This window comes from Bos indicus x Bos taurus, chromosome 9 (assembly GCF_003369695.1).
Source record: "Bos indicus x Bos taurus breed Angus x Brahman F1 hybrid chromosome 9, Bos_hybrid_MaternalHap_v2.0, whole genome shotgun sequence".
In the NCBI taxonomy this organism is placed as follows: Eukaryota; Metazoa; Chordata; class Mammalia; order Artiodactyla; family Bovidae; genus Bos; species Bos indicus x Bos taurus.
The window spans coordinates 65,351,300-65,366,041 of NC_040084.1; the positions used below are offsets into that span (position 1 = coordinate 65,351,300).

The following is a 14,742-nucleotide window of genomic DNA, read 5'->3' on the forward strand; positions in this document are numbered from 1 at the left end:
TAACTATAAGAAATGTCCCATGCTTTGAGTCTTAAAGAATACTATTTTCCTCAAAAGACAATTATGGGAAAGGGATTTCTTTTGGTGGAATAAATTCTAAAAGAAATTTGTTACATGACTCATACCACTAGGAACTTGGAGATGACAGAAATTAGGAGGCATTAACTGTGGTGTTGGAGAAGACTCTTGAGAGTCCCTTGAACTGCAAGGAGATCCAACCAGTCCATTCTAAGGGAGATCAGCCCTGGGTGTTCTTTGGAAGGAATGATGCTAAAGCTGAAACTCCAGTACTTTGGCCACCTCATGTGAAGAGTTGACTTGGAAAAGACTCTGATGCTGGGAGGGATTGGGGGCAGGAGGAAAAGGGGCCGACAGAGGATGAGATGGTTGGATGGCATCACCGACTCGATGGACATGAGTCTGAGTGAACTCCGGGAGATGGTGATGAACAGGGAGGCCTGGCATGCTGTGATTCATGGGGTCGCAAAGAGTCAGACACTACTGAGCGACTGAACTGAACTGATAAATGTGTGGAACTATTTTTAAATAAAATGAAAAACTGGACTTGTGAAAACAAAGAACCAGAGAAAATTATGGTGCAATAAATGTATTTATTTTTCAGTTTAAGCAAGACAGGTGGTAAACGAAAGTCCATATTGAAAATGCCACCCAGAGATTAGTAGCTGGCCATTCATGCAATGTGACTGGGCAAAACAAAGTCATTTCCAAAACAGTGTGCAGATTTAATTCCTTCATGAAATTAACTCTTGAGTTGCACCAAGCCACCTGGAATGTCTGTTGATGGGGTATTTATAACCCATTCACCATCCCAACTCAAAAGCTACACACTAGCTACACAACCATCACTCACACATCTGCCAAGCAGACAGCCAGCCTGGCAAATAGCACTCTTCTTGTTCACTAGCCAACGACACAGCAGTGTGACCAGTCACAGTTACACTAACACAGGGACACAGAAGGCACTTCCCTTTACTCAGCTGACAACCTTCCATACACTTTGGGGGATGGGATTGTCATATAAGGTACTCATCTTGGGGCATGGGGTGTGGGGGCTGTCTCCAGGTTTGAGCTGTTTTAGGAAAGCACTATAAATTCGGCCACAGTGACCATGAGAGACAAGGTCTCCTGACATCCTGGGAGATGCTCGAGCTCCTGACATAAGTTGGATTCAATTAAGGGTTGGGTAAGAGGTACAGACCTGGGGGAATGTTATAACAAGAACCAGGGGGCAGCCTCTAGTTTATATAATTTTGGGTATTTCCAGCCTCATGTGAATACCAAGTCAAAAGTCCACACATTATTGGATCACCTACTCCAGACTCCTCACCTTACAGATAAAAACGTGGCAGCCCAGAGAGTCAAAGTAACTTGCTAAAGGCAGAGCATGGCAGTGGCAGGACCAGATGGAAAACACGACACATCAAACCCCGTTCACGCACGCTGATGCAGGATATGTGACCAAGTTCTTCAACAAGGAAGATGAGATAGTGTAAATATTTGGTTCCCCCCAAAGCTCCAAATATGTTTAAAAGCATGAAAACTCAGCTTCACCATCTTTCTTCTCAGGGGGTTCTCTTCTCTGTCTTTCTGCCTCTCTCTGTCTCTGTCTCTCATACACAAACACACACACAATCTTGATGAATAGCGATTTCTGGCTACTCAATGACAAACCCAACATTTTCAGGAAAATGCCTGATAAAATGTGCTTCTCAGTCCAACTCTTTGTGTGAGGTTTGGACCACTGGCTTATTTTCTAGAACAATAGGTGTTTCAGAAATCAGGAGATCATCTTCTCCAAAGGAGTTCTGGTCCGTGTTGACGAAGTTGGGGATGTCGAATTTCATGAGCCTGTTCAGCTCCTCCTCTGGCCGCCCACTGCATCTGATGGCTTCCTGGAGATGAACTTCACTGTCGAGGGCCGTGGTCTGGAGACAAGCTTTGGCCTTCTCCAAGTGGTCCACTTCATTGATGTAGCAGTGAAAGAAGGACCTGGATTCCTCATTGCCCTGTCGAGAAAACACCTTATCTGGCTCCAGGGGCTTTCCAAAGTCTGACACAAAGCTATTCATTCTGAATCTCTTCTCCGAAGACTCTGCATTGCTGTGAAGAAAGGCAAAATAAAAGACTCCTTACCCTCCAGCACAGTTACCTGTGGGATGATGGTTTCCAGCATCTATGAAGTGCAAGTCCCCGCACAGAAAGTGCAGACAAACATCAAACTGAAAGACACCACTTCTGAAGATGTACAAATAAACGCAAGGCAAAAGACTCAAGGTGTGGGCCCTTGGACCATCCTGAAAAGATGCTTTTCACTAAGGGGTCTTCTATATTCTGCATCACACACCAGTATTTCTCAGTGGGACCCTTGGTATTCTATCTGCAGCAGAATTACTTGTAGGGCTTCTCAAAATTCAATATTCCTGCTTGCAGGATCTCTGGTGGAAGGGACAGGCAATCTGTATTTTCTTAGAATCCCCAAGGATCACTACTTATGGTCAGGTTTAGAGCTGCTGGCCAACATCAGACCAGCCTGAACAATAATTCGATCCCACAGGGGTGAGCTTCATGTTTGTCAAAGCACTGCCATATCCGTTGATCTCTCCCAATTCTCAAAACTGACCCATGCACCCACTTGGGCCAAAAGTTATACCTATTTCACAGAGGCAGAAGCTAAGGTAAGGAGCAGTCAGACTGCCTGCTTGACCGACACAGTCAGTGACAGGAGTGGTTAAAAAACTCAGCTTCTTAATTCCCTGTTTCATTTAGTGTGGAACAAATTAGCAATTTAATGGTAGAAACTGGTGAATGGATGAATAAAATAACTCTCAGTGAGCACCATAAGTACATGACAGAAAGAGCAGATACAAATTGAACAACCTGATGGCCCACCTGAAACTCATCTGCACCAGGTCATAGCTGTGGCTTGTGGGTTCTTTAGTTGTGGCATGTGGGATCTACTTCCCTAAACAAGGATTGAACCTGGGCTCCCTGCATTGGGAGCAAGGAGTCTTAGCCACTAGACCACCAGGGAAGTCCCTACCCCACCTACTTTAATCACCATCTTTCTAGATTGATATAAGAGTGACTCCCACACAGGTAGAGTCACTTCATAAGGTCAAGAATCATATCTGAACATGCCTTCAAATCCAGAATAGAACTTGACAACAAGTAGGCTCTGGAGTCTACATTTAAGGCATGTGTAATTACAGTGACTTCAGTTTTTAAACCTCGTCATCCCCATCCCATTGATGACTCACGATATAGCATTTATGACCAAGCTGTCATGGGGTAGGCGATATGGGATCCATTTACAGCTCTTAGAAACTCACCTCCAAATTATCAGGAATTACCTGGATTTCAGAGTTCAGTAATTCTAGAAGCTTTGGAATCCAGGCAGCAGAGACACTTTTATATTAGGTTTATCTCCTGCATGACATCAGATGGCATCAGATGACCCAACTGACATCAGATGAGGAATTCCTCTCAGAAATCCGAGTTCCTCCTTTTAATGATAAGCCTGATTAACCAATCTCATTGCCCACTCAGCAAAGGTGATACAAAGATCAATGACTGACACAAGAATACAACATTAATAGGTTGTATTCAGAATTCAGAGAAAAATCATTTGAGAGAGACTGACAGCATTGTGCTTTAATGCAAATATAAGTTGTCTTATCTTTCAGTAAGTGATTTTCTTCCCCTGGTTGTCACTTCACCCAAGTTTAAAAGATGTTTGAGAACAGGGATGAATGGCGCCAACAATCTGTGACCTAAGAAACTAAAAAGAAACTGAGGAAAAAGAGGGGATTAACATGTTAGAAAAAAGCACGGTTAAGATGGCTGGGATCATGCCTTCTCCCGATTCCAGGCTAAGAAGCTCTGAGTACTCGCTTCCTGCCTATCTAGAGCATCAGCTGAGTATGAAAGCCAACCCAGCTGTGCATAGCAGCTCTTCCATTATCCAGGCTACATGTTCTCAGGATTACGAGTTGGGGCCATTGACCACCTCCCTCTGCACCAGTCCTTGCTGAAAAACAAAGGCACAAGAGCAGAGCATCTTGCCCCTTCCCCAGGGCAGAGCCCAGGCAGTGGACAGTAAGATGCCTTCCCTGCCTCACCCCTACTCATCTTTATCCCCATGATCTCTCCTTGTGATAAAAGTACAATCTGATTCTCCCTTCCTGAAAATAAGGGAAAAATCCATCTTTGTTCTTAGAGTCTGAAAAGTGAAAGTGTTAGTCACTCAGTCGTGTCTGACTCTTTGCAACCCCATGGACTGTAGCCCACCAGGCTCCTCTGTCCATGCAGTTCTTCAGGCAAGAATACTGGAGTGGGTTGCCATTCCCTTCTCCAGAAGATCTTCCCAACCGAGGATTGAACCCAGGTCTCTTTATTGCTGGCAGATTCTTTACTGTCTGAGACACCTAAACAGACCATCCTTTTATTTCTCTTTCCTTCCTTGACTGATAAAACTAAAAAACCTGTATGTGAAAAACTGTGGTCATGGACATGGCTTGTTTCAGTTCAGTTTCTATTCATCCCATCACTGAGTAAAATCTATGTACTGAAATCAATAGATCTTAAACATAAAATTCAATGTATTTTTATTGACACATACACCCAAGTAACCCTCTAATCAAGATATAGAATATTTCCTTTCTTCTGGAAAGGTTCCTTCCGTTCAATTTCCAGCCCCTTCAGGTAACACAGATCTTATTTCTATTTCCATTGATTAGCTTTGCCTGTTCTTAAACCTCCAGCCAATTTACACCTCCTGGAGGCAATACCTCCTAGAAGCAATCTGTTTTGTTTTTTGTTTTCGGTGAGGTTGGAGGTGGAGGGGGCACTGCAGGACATGCAGGAATCTTAGCTCCCCAACCAGGGACTGAAATCATTCCCCCTACATTGGGAGCACAGAGTCTTAACCACTGGACCGCCAGAGAAGTCTCGATCTGTTTTGATTTTTATCACTGCAGATTAGCCTGTTCTTGAAATTCATACAAATGGAGTCGTGCAATAGTGTTTGTTTGTCTGGATACAATAGTATTTTCTCTTGATCTGTGACCTGCATTTTCATTTTCTTAGAGAAGTCTTTTGATAAACAGCTTTATATTTCCATTAATTTCAAATTACTAACGTTTATCATCTATGTTAGTGCTTTTACATCTTAAGAACTAATTGCTAACTCTAAAATAACAAAGATATTCTTCGAAGCTTTCTTCTAGAATCATCCTGTTCAGTACAGTAGCCAACAGCCACAGGTGGCTCTTCAAATTTAAGTAAAATTTAAAATTCGATTTCTCAGTCATAGTACTCACATTTTAAGTATTCAACAGCCACATGAGGCCAGTGGCTATCTAATTAGGCAATACAAAGAACATTTCTGTCATCACAGAAAATTCTATTGGACTGAACCGTTCTAGGAGTTTTAATTTTGGGTTTATTGTATATGTTGAGACAGGGGTCAAGGTTTGTTTTTTTCTCATATGTTTATCCTGTTGTACCAGCCCTTTTTTTTCAATTGACCTTATACAAAAATCTCTGTATTTCTACACACTGGTAATAAACAATAAGAAAAGGAAAAAAAATACATTCACAACAGCATCAAGAAATAGGATACTTGGGAATAAATATAACAAAGGGTGTGTAAGACCTGTACACTGAAAGTTTCAATATTGCAAAAGGAAATTAAGGAAGAGCTTAGTAGGTGAAGATGACGACATCAGCGGTAGACAGCTTGCCCAAGATGCTGGACCTGATTTGTATGATCATTTATGTTTTCTTGACTTCTTAGACCTCTGCACATAAATCAAATGCTTTTCTATCATAGGCCTGATTCTATGCTAGTTTTAGAAATCAATTCTATTGTTGGGTTTGTGGCCAATTACCTGTGTCTAGTTCTGGGTTACCTTGTTAAATTTCTCTACTACAAGACTCTAACCAGTTGGCCCTGAGAAAATTTACTTAAAAAAAATTATAGTCATATTCAGGTTACTGTGATATTACTAGATGGGATCCCCTCACTGGGCCAATTAATTATGCCTGCTCTGACTCTGGCCATAAATTTGAGCTTTTTTATATTACTCAAGCTCAATCAGAGCAACAAGAAAAGTTTCAGCAAAGGAGGAAAAAATCTCCCACAATTATGGGATGGATTTATATAGATAACACCAGGCTATGGTAATTTAGGTTTAAAGTCTCCTCTGTGTTGGAAACAATTATCATACTAAGGGCAAACACACTGAAACCATACTCACAGAAAACTAGTCAATCTAATCACACTAGGACCACAGCCTTGTCTAACTCAATGAAACTAAGCCATGACCATAGGGCCACCCAAGATGGGCAGGTCATGGTGGAGAGGTCTGACAGAATGTGGTCCACTGGAGAAGGGAATGGCAAACCATTTCAGTATTCTTGCCTTTAGAACCCCATGAACAGTATGAAAAGGCAAAATGATAGGATACTGAAAGAGGAACTCCCCAGGTCAGTAGGTCCACAATATGCTACTGGAGATCAGTGGAGAAATAACTCCAGAAAGAATGAAGGGATGGAGCCAAAGCAAAAACAATACCCAGCTGTGGATGTGACTGGTGATAGAAGCAAGGTCCAATGCTGTAAAGAGCAATACTGCATAGGAACCTGGAATGTCAGGTCCATGAATCAAGGTAAATTGGAATTGGTCAAACAAGAGATGGCAAGAGTGAATGTTGACATTCTAGGAATCAGCGAATTAAAATGGATTGGAATGGGTAAATTTAACTCAGATGACCATTATATCTACTACTGCGGGCAGGAATCCCTCAGAAGAAATGGAGTAGCCATCATGGTCAACAAAAGAGATCAAAATGCAGTACTTGGATGCAATCTCAAAAATGACAGAATGATCTCTGTTCGTTTCCAAGGCAAACCATTCAATATCACAGTAATCCAAGTCTATGCCCCAACCAGTAACACTGAAGAAGCTGAAGTTGAACGGTTCAATGAAGACCTACAAGACCTTTTAGAACTAACACCCAAAAAAGATGTTCTTTTCATTATAGGGGACTGGAATGCAAAGTAGGAAGTCAAGAAACACCTGGAGTAACAGGCAAATTTGGCCTTGGAATAAGGAATGAAGCAAGGCAAAGACTAATAGAGTTTTGCCAAGAAAATGCACTGGTTATAGCAAACACCCTCTTCCAACAACACAAGAGAAGACTCTACACATGGACATCACCAGATGGTCAACACTGAAATCAGACTGATTATATTCTTTGCAGCCAAAGATGGAGAAGCTCTATATAGTCAACAAAAACAAGACCAGGAGCTGACTGTGGCTCAGATCATGAACTTCTTATTACCAAATTCAGACTTAAATTGAAGAAAGTAGGGAAAACCATTAGACCATTCAGGTATGACCTAAATCAAATCCCTTATGATTATACAGTGGAAGTGAGAAATAGATTTAAGGGACTAGATCTGATAGATAGAGTGCCTGATGAACTATGGACTGAGGTTCGTGACATTGTACAGGAGACAGGGATCAAGACCATCCCCATGGAAAAGAAATATAAAAAAGCAAAATGGCTGTCTGGGGAGGCCTTACAAATAGCTGTGAAAAGAAGAGAAGTGAAAAACAAAGGAGAAAAGGAAAGATATAAACATCTGAATGCAGAGTTCCAAGAATAGCAAGAGGAGATAAGAAAGCCTTCCTCAGCAATCAATGCAAAGAAATAGAGGAAAACAACAGAATGGGAAAGACTAGAGATCTCTTCAAGAAAATTAGAGATACCAAGGGGACATTTCATGCAAAGATGGGCTTGATAAAGGACAGAAATGGTATGGACCTAACAGAAGCAGAAGATATTAACAAGAGGTGACAAGAATACACAGAAGAACTGTACAAAAAAGATCTTCATGTCCTAGATAATCACAATGGTGTGAACACTCTCCTAGAGCCAGACATCCTGGAATGTGAAGTCAAGTGGGCCTTAGAAAGCATCACTATGAACAAAGCTAGTGGAGGTGATGGAATTCCAGTTGAGCTACTTCAAATCCTGAAAGATGATTCTGTGAAAGTGCTGCACTCAATATGCCAACAAATTTGGAAAACTCAGCAGTGGCCACAGGACTGGAAAAGGTCAGTTTTCATTCCAATCCCAAAGAAAGGCAATGCCAAAGAATGCTCAAACTACAGCACAATTGCACTCATCTCACACGCTAGTAAAGTGATGCTCAAAATTCTCCAAGCCACGCTTCAGCAATATGTGAACTGTGAACTTCCTGATGTTCAAGCTGGTTTTAGAAAAGGCAGAGAAACCAGAGATCAAATTGCCAACATCCGCTGGATCATGGAAAAAGCAAGAGAGTTCCAGAAAAACATCTATTTCTGCTTTATTGACTATGCCAAAGCCTTTGATTGTGTGGATCACAATAAACTGTGGGAAATTCTGAAAGAAATGGGAATACCAGACCACCTGACCTGCCTCTTGAGAAATCTGTATGCAGGTCAGGAAGCAACAGTTAGAACTGGACATGGAACAACAGACTGGTTCCAAATAGGAAAAGGAGTACGTCAAGGCCATATATTGTCACCCTGCTTATTTAACTTCTATGCAGAGTACATCATGAGAAATGCTGGACTGGAAGAAACACAAGCTGGAATCAAGATTGCTGGGAGAAATATCAATAACCTCAGATATGCAGATGATACAACCCTTATGGCAGAAAGTGAAGAGGAATTCAAAAGCTTCTTGATAAAAGTTAAAGAGGAGAGTGAAAATGTTGGCTTAAAGCTCAACATTCAGAAAACTAAGATCATGGCATCCGGTCCCATCACTTCATGGGAAATAGATGAGGGAACAGTGGAAACAGTGTCAGACTTTATTTTTTGGGGCTCCAAAATCACTGCAGATGGTGACTGCAGCCATGAAATTCAAAGACGCTTACTCCTTGGAAGGAAAGTTATGTCCAACCTAGATAGCATATTAAAGCATAGAAAAGCAGAGACATTACTTTGCCAACAAAGGTCCAGGTAGTTAAGGCTATGGTTTTTCCTGTGGCCATGTACGGATGGAGAGTTGGACTGTGAAGAAAGCTTAGCACCGAAGAACTGATGCTTTTGAACTGTGGTGTTGGAGAAGACTCTAGAGAGTCCCTTGGACTGCAAGGAGATCCAACCAGTCCATTCTGAAGGAGATCAGCCCTGGGATTTCTTTGGAAGGAATGATGCTAAAGCTGAAACTCCAGTACTTTGGCCACCTCATGTGAAGAGTTGTCTCATTGGAAAAGACTCTGATGCTGGGAGGGGTTGGGGACAGAAGGAGAAGGGGACGACAGAGGATGAGATGGCTGGATGGCAGCACTGACTCGATGGATGTGAGCCTCAGTGAACTCCCGGAGTTGGTGATGGACAGGGAGGCCTGGCGTGCTGCAATTCATGGGGTCGCAAAGAGTCGAACGCTACTGAGGAACTGAACTGAATTGATACCAGGTTTGCAGACTGAAAGCCCTCAGGTGTAAAGCCATATTACCATAGACAAAATATTGAAGGTTCCTTCCTTCAAGGGCCAAAAGCACTTCTTTCTGATTTAGTCTGCTAATGTTCATTCTCCAATGCCTTCCAATACTCATTCTTTATAACTTTTCCAGATTTTATCATTGTTATCTGCAAGGTTATTCTGAAACATAGTACTCTGCCCTTCCTGAAATGGGAACCCATGAACGGGCCTGACCGTTCGTGAAACATTTCTGGTTCCACCTCGTTCCCTGACTCCTCCAATGAGATGGGCTCTCTCCCAGAGGACTGGAGGCCTCTCTCCACTTGCCTTCTCACTCTGCACTAAGCCCTTTTCTTTCCCTGTCTGGCACCCTCTTTTAGAAGATGAGCTCTTGAGGGTAGGCAGTTTCTTGTGTGGGTCCTCAGTGCCTTGCAGAATACTAGGCATAGAGTAGCTGCTTCTTACATTTTTGTTAAATGAATGAATACATCAGTCATGAAGAGATCGTGAAACTAAAGCCGCTCTTGCCTTGGCAGGGGGCCTCTCCTACAGTGCATACAGGGTTGGAAATCAATACAAGGGCATACCCAGGTAAGGCCTAAAAGCAAGGGCGGGTGAGCCTTAAGAGAGAGATGGTCTAACATGTGGATTAAATAACATAAGTAAAATGTAGAGCATAATAAAAAGAAAATAGAGAGAGGGTCTATTAATAGAGTTCTTGAGTGTTGCTCTAGCATCAGAGAGATTTGGCAAACTAGCCCCATTGAGGTCTGCCTTGCACCTGATTTTGGCCAAGGGAAATACCATCTCTGACTGCAGCCCACGGTGCTCTCCATATCTCCAAGCTGCCCCAGAGTCATCCATGGAGTCTCCTGCCCTGAGTCCTTGGAGCTCACAGACCACAAAGCTACTAAAAGGGCATTTTGCATCATGTAACTGGCCTACCTTGGAGGCTGCAGGGTCTTAGATACCATGAGGGAGACTTCCTGCCATTTATTGGTAAGATGGCTTCAAGAAAGACCAATGAACCTCTCTACCCCACCCAGTGGTTACCCCGTCTTTAAAGCAGACCAGGCCTCAGGAGTCACAGCTGAAAATGTCCTTGTACACTCAATGTTGGAACATCAAAGAAAAGTGAAAGTGAAATCGTGTCCGATTCCTTGCGATCCCATGGACTGTAGCCCACCAGGCTCCTCCATCCATGGAATTTTCCAGGCAAGTGAACTGGAATGGGTTGTCATTTCCTTCTCCAGGGGATCTTCCTGACCCAGGCGATCAAACTTGGGTCTCCCGCATTTCAGGCAGATGCTTTACCATCTGAGCTGCTGGGGAAGCCTTCAAAGGATGCTCACTAATTAGGTGGGAGGGGGTGGGTTTCATGGCTGGCTGTCTGGTTTTCAGGAAACATGTACCATATTGTTAAGGATGTCTTTCCAGCCTCATAAAGCATCTGCGGTGGGTGATCTGGGCGCTGCTCTATGGTTGGACACTCCCACTGGCAGACAGAAGAGGGCTAGTTGCAACCTTCTCATCCTCTCAAACTCAGTTGACATATGGAAAGATAATGCTCACTGGCACCTACTAGAGGAGTCAAAACAGCTTTAAGACCAACTCATTCAGCCTTGATTATATCTGTGAAAATGAAAAATTACAAGGCTCATATCTTAAATACCGTCTTGATTAAAATGATAATTCAAGCCAGAAGCTTCAACAACTGGAGCATTGAAAGAAAAAGAAACTTTGAGATGTTGGCTGAGCTAGCAAGTAATAAACTGAAGAATATGTGTGCTAGAGACTGAATGTGTGCCCCACCAAAATTTCTATGTTGAAACCTAAACCCCCAAGTGATGGGATTAGGAGACAGGGCCTCTGGGAAATGAAGTGATTCATCTTATGAATGGGACTCAGTTCAGTTCAGTTCAGTCGCTCAGTCATGTCCGACTCTTTGTGACCCCATGAATCACAGCACGCCAGGCCTCCCTGTCCATCACCAACTCCTGGAGTTCACTCAGACTCACGTCCACTGAGTCAGTGATGCCATCCAGCCATCTCATCCTCATCCCCTTCTCCTCCTGCCCTCAATCCCTCCCAGCATCAGAGTCTTTTCCAATGAGTCAGTTCTTCACATGAGGTGGCCAAAGTACTGGAGTTTCAGCTTTAGCATCATTCCTTCCAGAGAAATCCCAGGGTTGATCTCCTTCAGAATGGACTGGTTGGATCTCCTTGCAGTCCAAGGGACTCTCAAGAGTCTTCTCCAACACCACAGTCCAAAAGCATCAATTCTTCAGTGCTCAGCCTTCTTCACAGTCCAACTCTCACATCCATACATGACCACTGGAAAAACCATAGCCTTGACTACCCGGACCTTTGTTGGCAAAGTAATGTCTCTGCTTTTGAATATGCTATCTAGGTTGGTCATAACTTTTCTTCCAAGGAGTAAGTGTCTTTGAATTTCATGGCTGCAGTCACCATCTGCAGTGATTTTGGAGCCCCAAAAAATAAAATCTGACAGTTTCCACTGTTTCTCCATCTATTTGCCATGAAGTGATGGGACGAGATGCCATGATCTTAGTTTTCTGAATGTTGAGCTTTAAGCCAACTTTTTCACTCTCCTCTTTCACCTTCATCAAGAGGCTTTTGAATTCCTCTTCACTTTCTGCCATAAGGGTGGTGTCATCTGCATATCTGAGGTTATTGATATTTCTCCCGGCAATCTTGATCCCAGCTTGTGCTTATTCCAGTCCAGCATTTCTCATGATGTACTCTGCATAGAAGTTAAATAAGCAGGGTGACAATATACAGCCTTGACGTACTCCTTTTCCTATTTGCAACCAGTTTGTTGTTCCATGTCCAGTTCAAACTGTTGCTTCCTGCCCTGCATACAAATTTCTCAAGAGGTAGATCAGGTGGTCTGGTATTCCCATTTCTTTCAGAATTTTCCACAGTTTATTGTGATCCACACAGTCAAAGGCTTTGGCATAGTCAATAAAGCAGAAATAGATGTTTTTCTGGAACTCTTTTGCTTTTTCAATGATCCAGCGGATGTTGGCAATTTGGTCTCTGGTTCATCTGCCTTTTCTAAAACCAGCTTGAACATCTGGAAGTTCATGGTTCACATATTGCTGAAGCCTGGCTTGGAGAATTTTGAGCATCACTTTACTAGCGTGTGAGATGAATGCAATTGTGTGGTAGTTTGAGCATTCTTTGGCATTGCCTTTCTTTAGGATCGGAATGAAAACTGACCTTTTCCAGTCCTGTGGTCACTGCTGAGTTTTCCAAACTTGCTGGCATATTGAGTGCAGCACTTTCACAGCATCTTTTAGGATTTGAAATAGCTCAACTGGAATTCCATCACCTCCACTAGCTTTGTTCGTAGTGATGCTTTCTAAGGCCCACTTGACTTCACATTTCAGGATGTCTGGCTCTAGGTCAGTGATCACACCATCGTGATTATCTGGGTCCTGAAGATCTTTTTTGTACAGTTCTTCTGTGTATTCTTGTCACCTCTTGTTAATATCTTCTGCTTCTGTTAGGTCCATACCATTTCTGCCCTTTATCGAGCCCATCTTTGCATAAAATGTTCCCTTCGTGTCTCTAAGTTTCTTGAAGAGATCTCTAGTCTTTCCCATTCTGTTGTTTTCCTCTATTTCTTTGCATTGATTGCTGAAGAAGGCTTTCTTATCTCTTCTTGCTATTCTTTGGAACTCTGCATTCAGATGCTTATATCTTTCCTTTCCTCCTTTGCTTTTCACTTCTCTTCTTTTCACAGCTATTTGTAAGGCCTCCCCAGACAGCCATTTTGGTTTTTTGCATTTCTTTTCCATGGGGATGGTCTTGATCCCTGTCTCCTGTACAATGTCACGAACCTCAGTCCATAGTTCATCAGGCACTCTATCTATCAGATCTAGTCCCTTAAATCTATTTCTCACTTCCACTGTATAATCATAAGGGATTTGATTTAGGTCATACCTGAATGGTCTAATGGTTTTCCCTAATTTCTTCAATTTAAGTCTGAATTTGGCAATAAGGAGAATTCTGACAGAATATGGTCCACTGGAGAAGGGAATGGCAAACCACTTCAGTATTCTTGCCTTTAGAACCCCATGAACAGTATGAAAAGGCAAAATGATAGGATACTGAAAGAGGAACTCCCCAGGTCAGTAGGTCCACAATATGCTACTGGAGATCAGTGGAAAATAACTCCAGGAAGAATGAAGGGATGGAGCCAAAGCAAAAACAATACCCAGTTGTGGATGTGAATGGTGATAGAAGCAAGGTCCAATGCTGTAAAGAGCAATATTGCATAGGAACCTGGAATGTCAGGTCCATGAATCAAGGCAAATTGGAAGTGGTCAAACAAGAGATAGCAAGAATGAACGTTGACATTCTAGGAATCAGTGAACTGAAATGGACTGGAATGGGTGAATAACTCAGATGACCATTATATCTACTACTGCGGGCAGGAATCCCTCAGAAGAAATGGAGAAGCAATCATGGTCGACAAAAGAGTCCGAAATGCAGTACTTGGATGCAATCTCAAAAATGACAGAATGATCTCTGTTCGTTTCCAAGGCAAATCATTCAATATCACAGTAATCCAAGTCTATGCCCCAACCAGTAACACTGAAGAAGCTGAAGTTGAATGGTTCTATGAAGACCTACAAGACCTTTTAGAACTAACACCCAAAAAAGATGTCCTTTTCATTATAGGGGACTGGAATGCAAAAGTAGGAAGTCAAGAAACACCTGGAGTAACAGGCAAATTTGGCCTTGGAATACAGAATGAAGCAGGGCAAAGACTAATAGAGTTTTGCCAAGAAAATGCACTGGTCATAGCAAACACCCTCTTCCAACAACACAAGAGAAGACTCTACACATGGACATCACCAGATAGTCAACACCAAAATCAGATTGATTATATTCTTTGCAGCCAAAGATGGAGAAGCTCTATACAGTCAACAAAAACAAGACCAGGAGCTGACTGTGGCTCAGATAATGAATGGGACTAGTGCCCAGATAAAAGAGGCCCCAGAGAGAGAGAGAGAGAGTCATTGTTCCTTCCCCCATATGAGGACACAGTGAGAAATCTAGCATTGATGAGCCAGGAAACAAGTCCTCAGCAGACACTGAATCTGCCAGTACGTTAACCTTGGATTTTTTAGGCTCCAAAACTGTGCGAAATAGACTTCTGTTACTTAACAAATCATCTAGTAAACATCCATGGTATTTATAGGAGCCC

The 14,742-nt window shown here is 42.6% G+C and overlaps 1 protein-coding gene across 10 annotated transcripts in view; it reads right to left on the reverse strand.

Moving 5' to 3' along the window:
- Positions 1-591: 591 nt before the first annotated feature.
- MRAP2 (melanocortin 2 receptor accessory protein 2) overlaps positions 592-14,742 on the reverse strand; it is a 63,714-nt gene continuing 49,563 nt past the window's right edge. For all 10 annotated transcript variants that reach the window (XM_027551468.1, XM_027551466.1, XM_027551465.1 and 7 more), the window contains one exon: positions 592-2,121. In XM_027551468.1, coding sequence (XP_027407269.1) covers positions 1,731-2,121 — 391 coding nt within the window. In that variant the 3' untranslated portion in view covers positions 592-1,730. The remainder of the gene's footprint in view (positions 2,122-14,742) is intronic.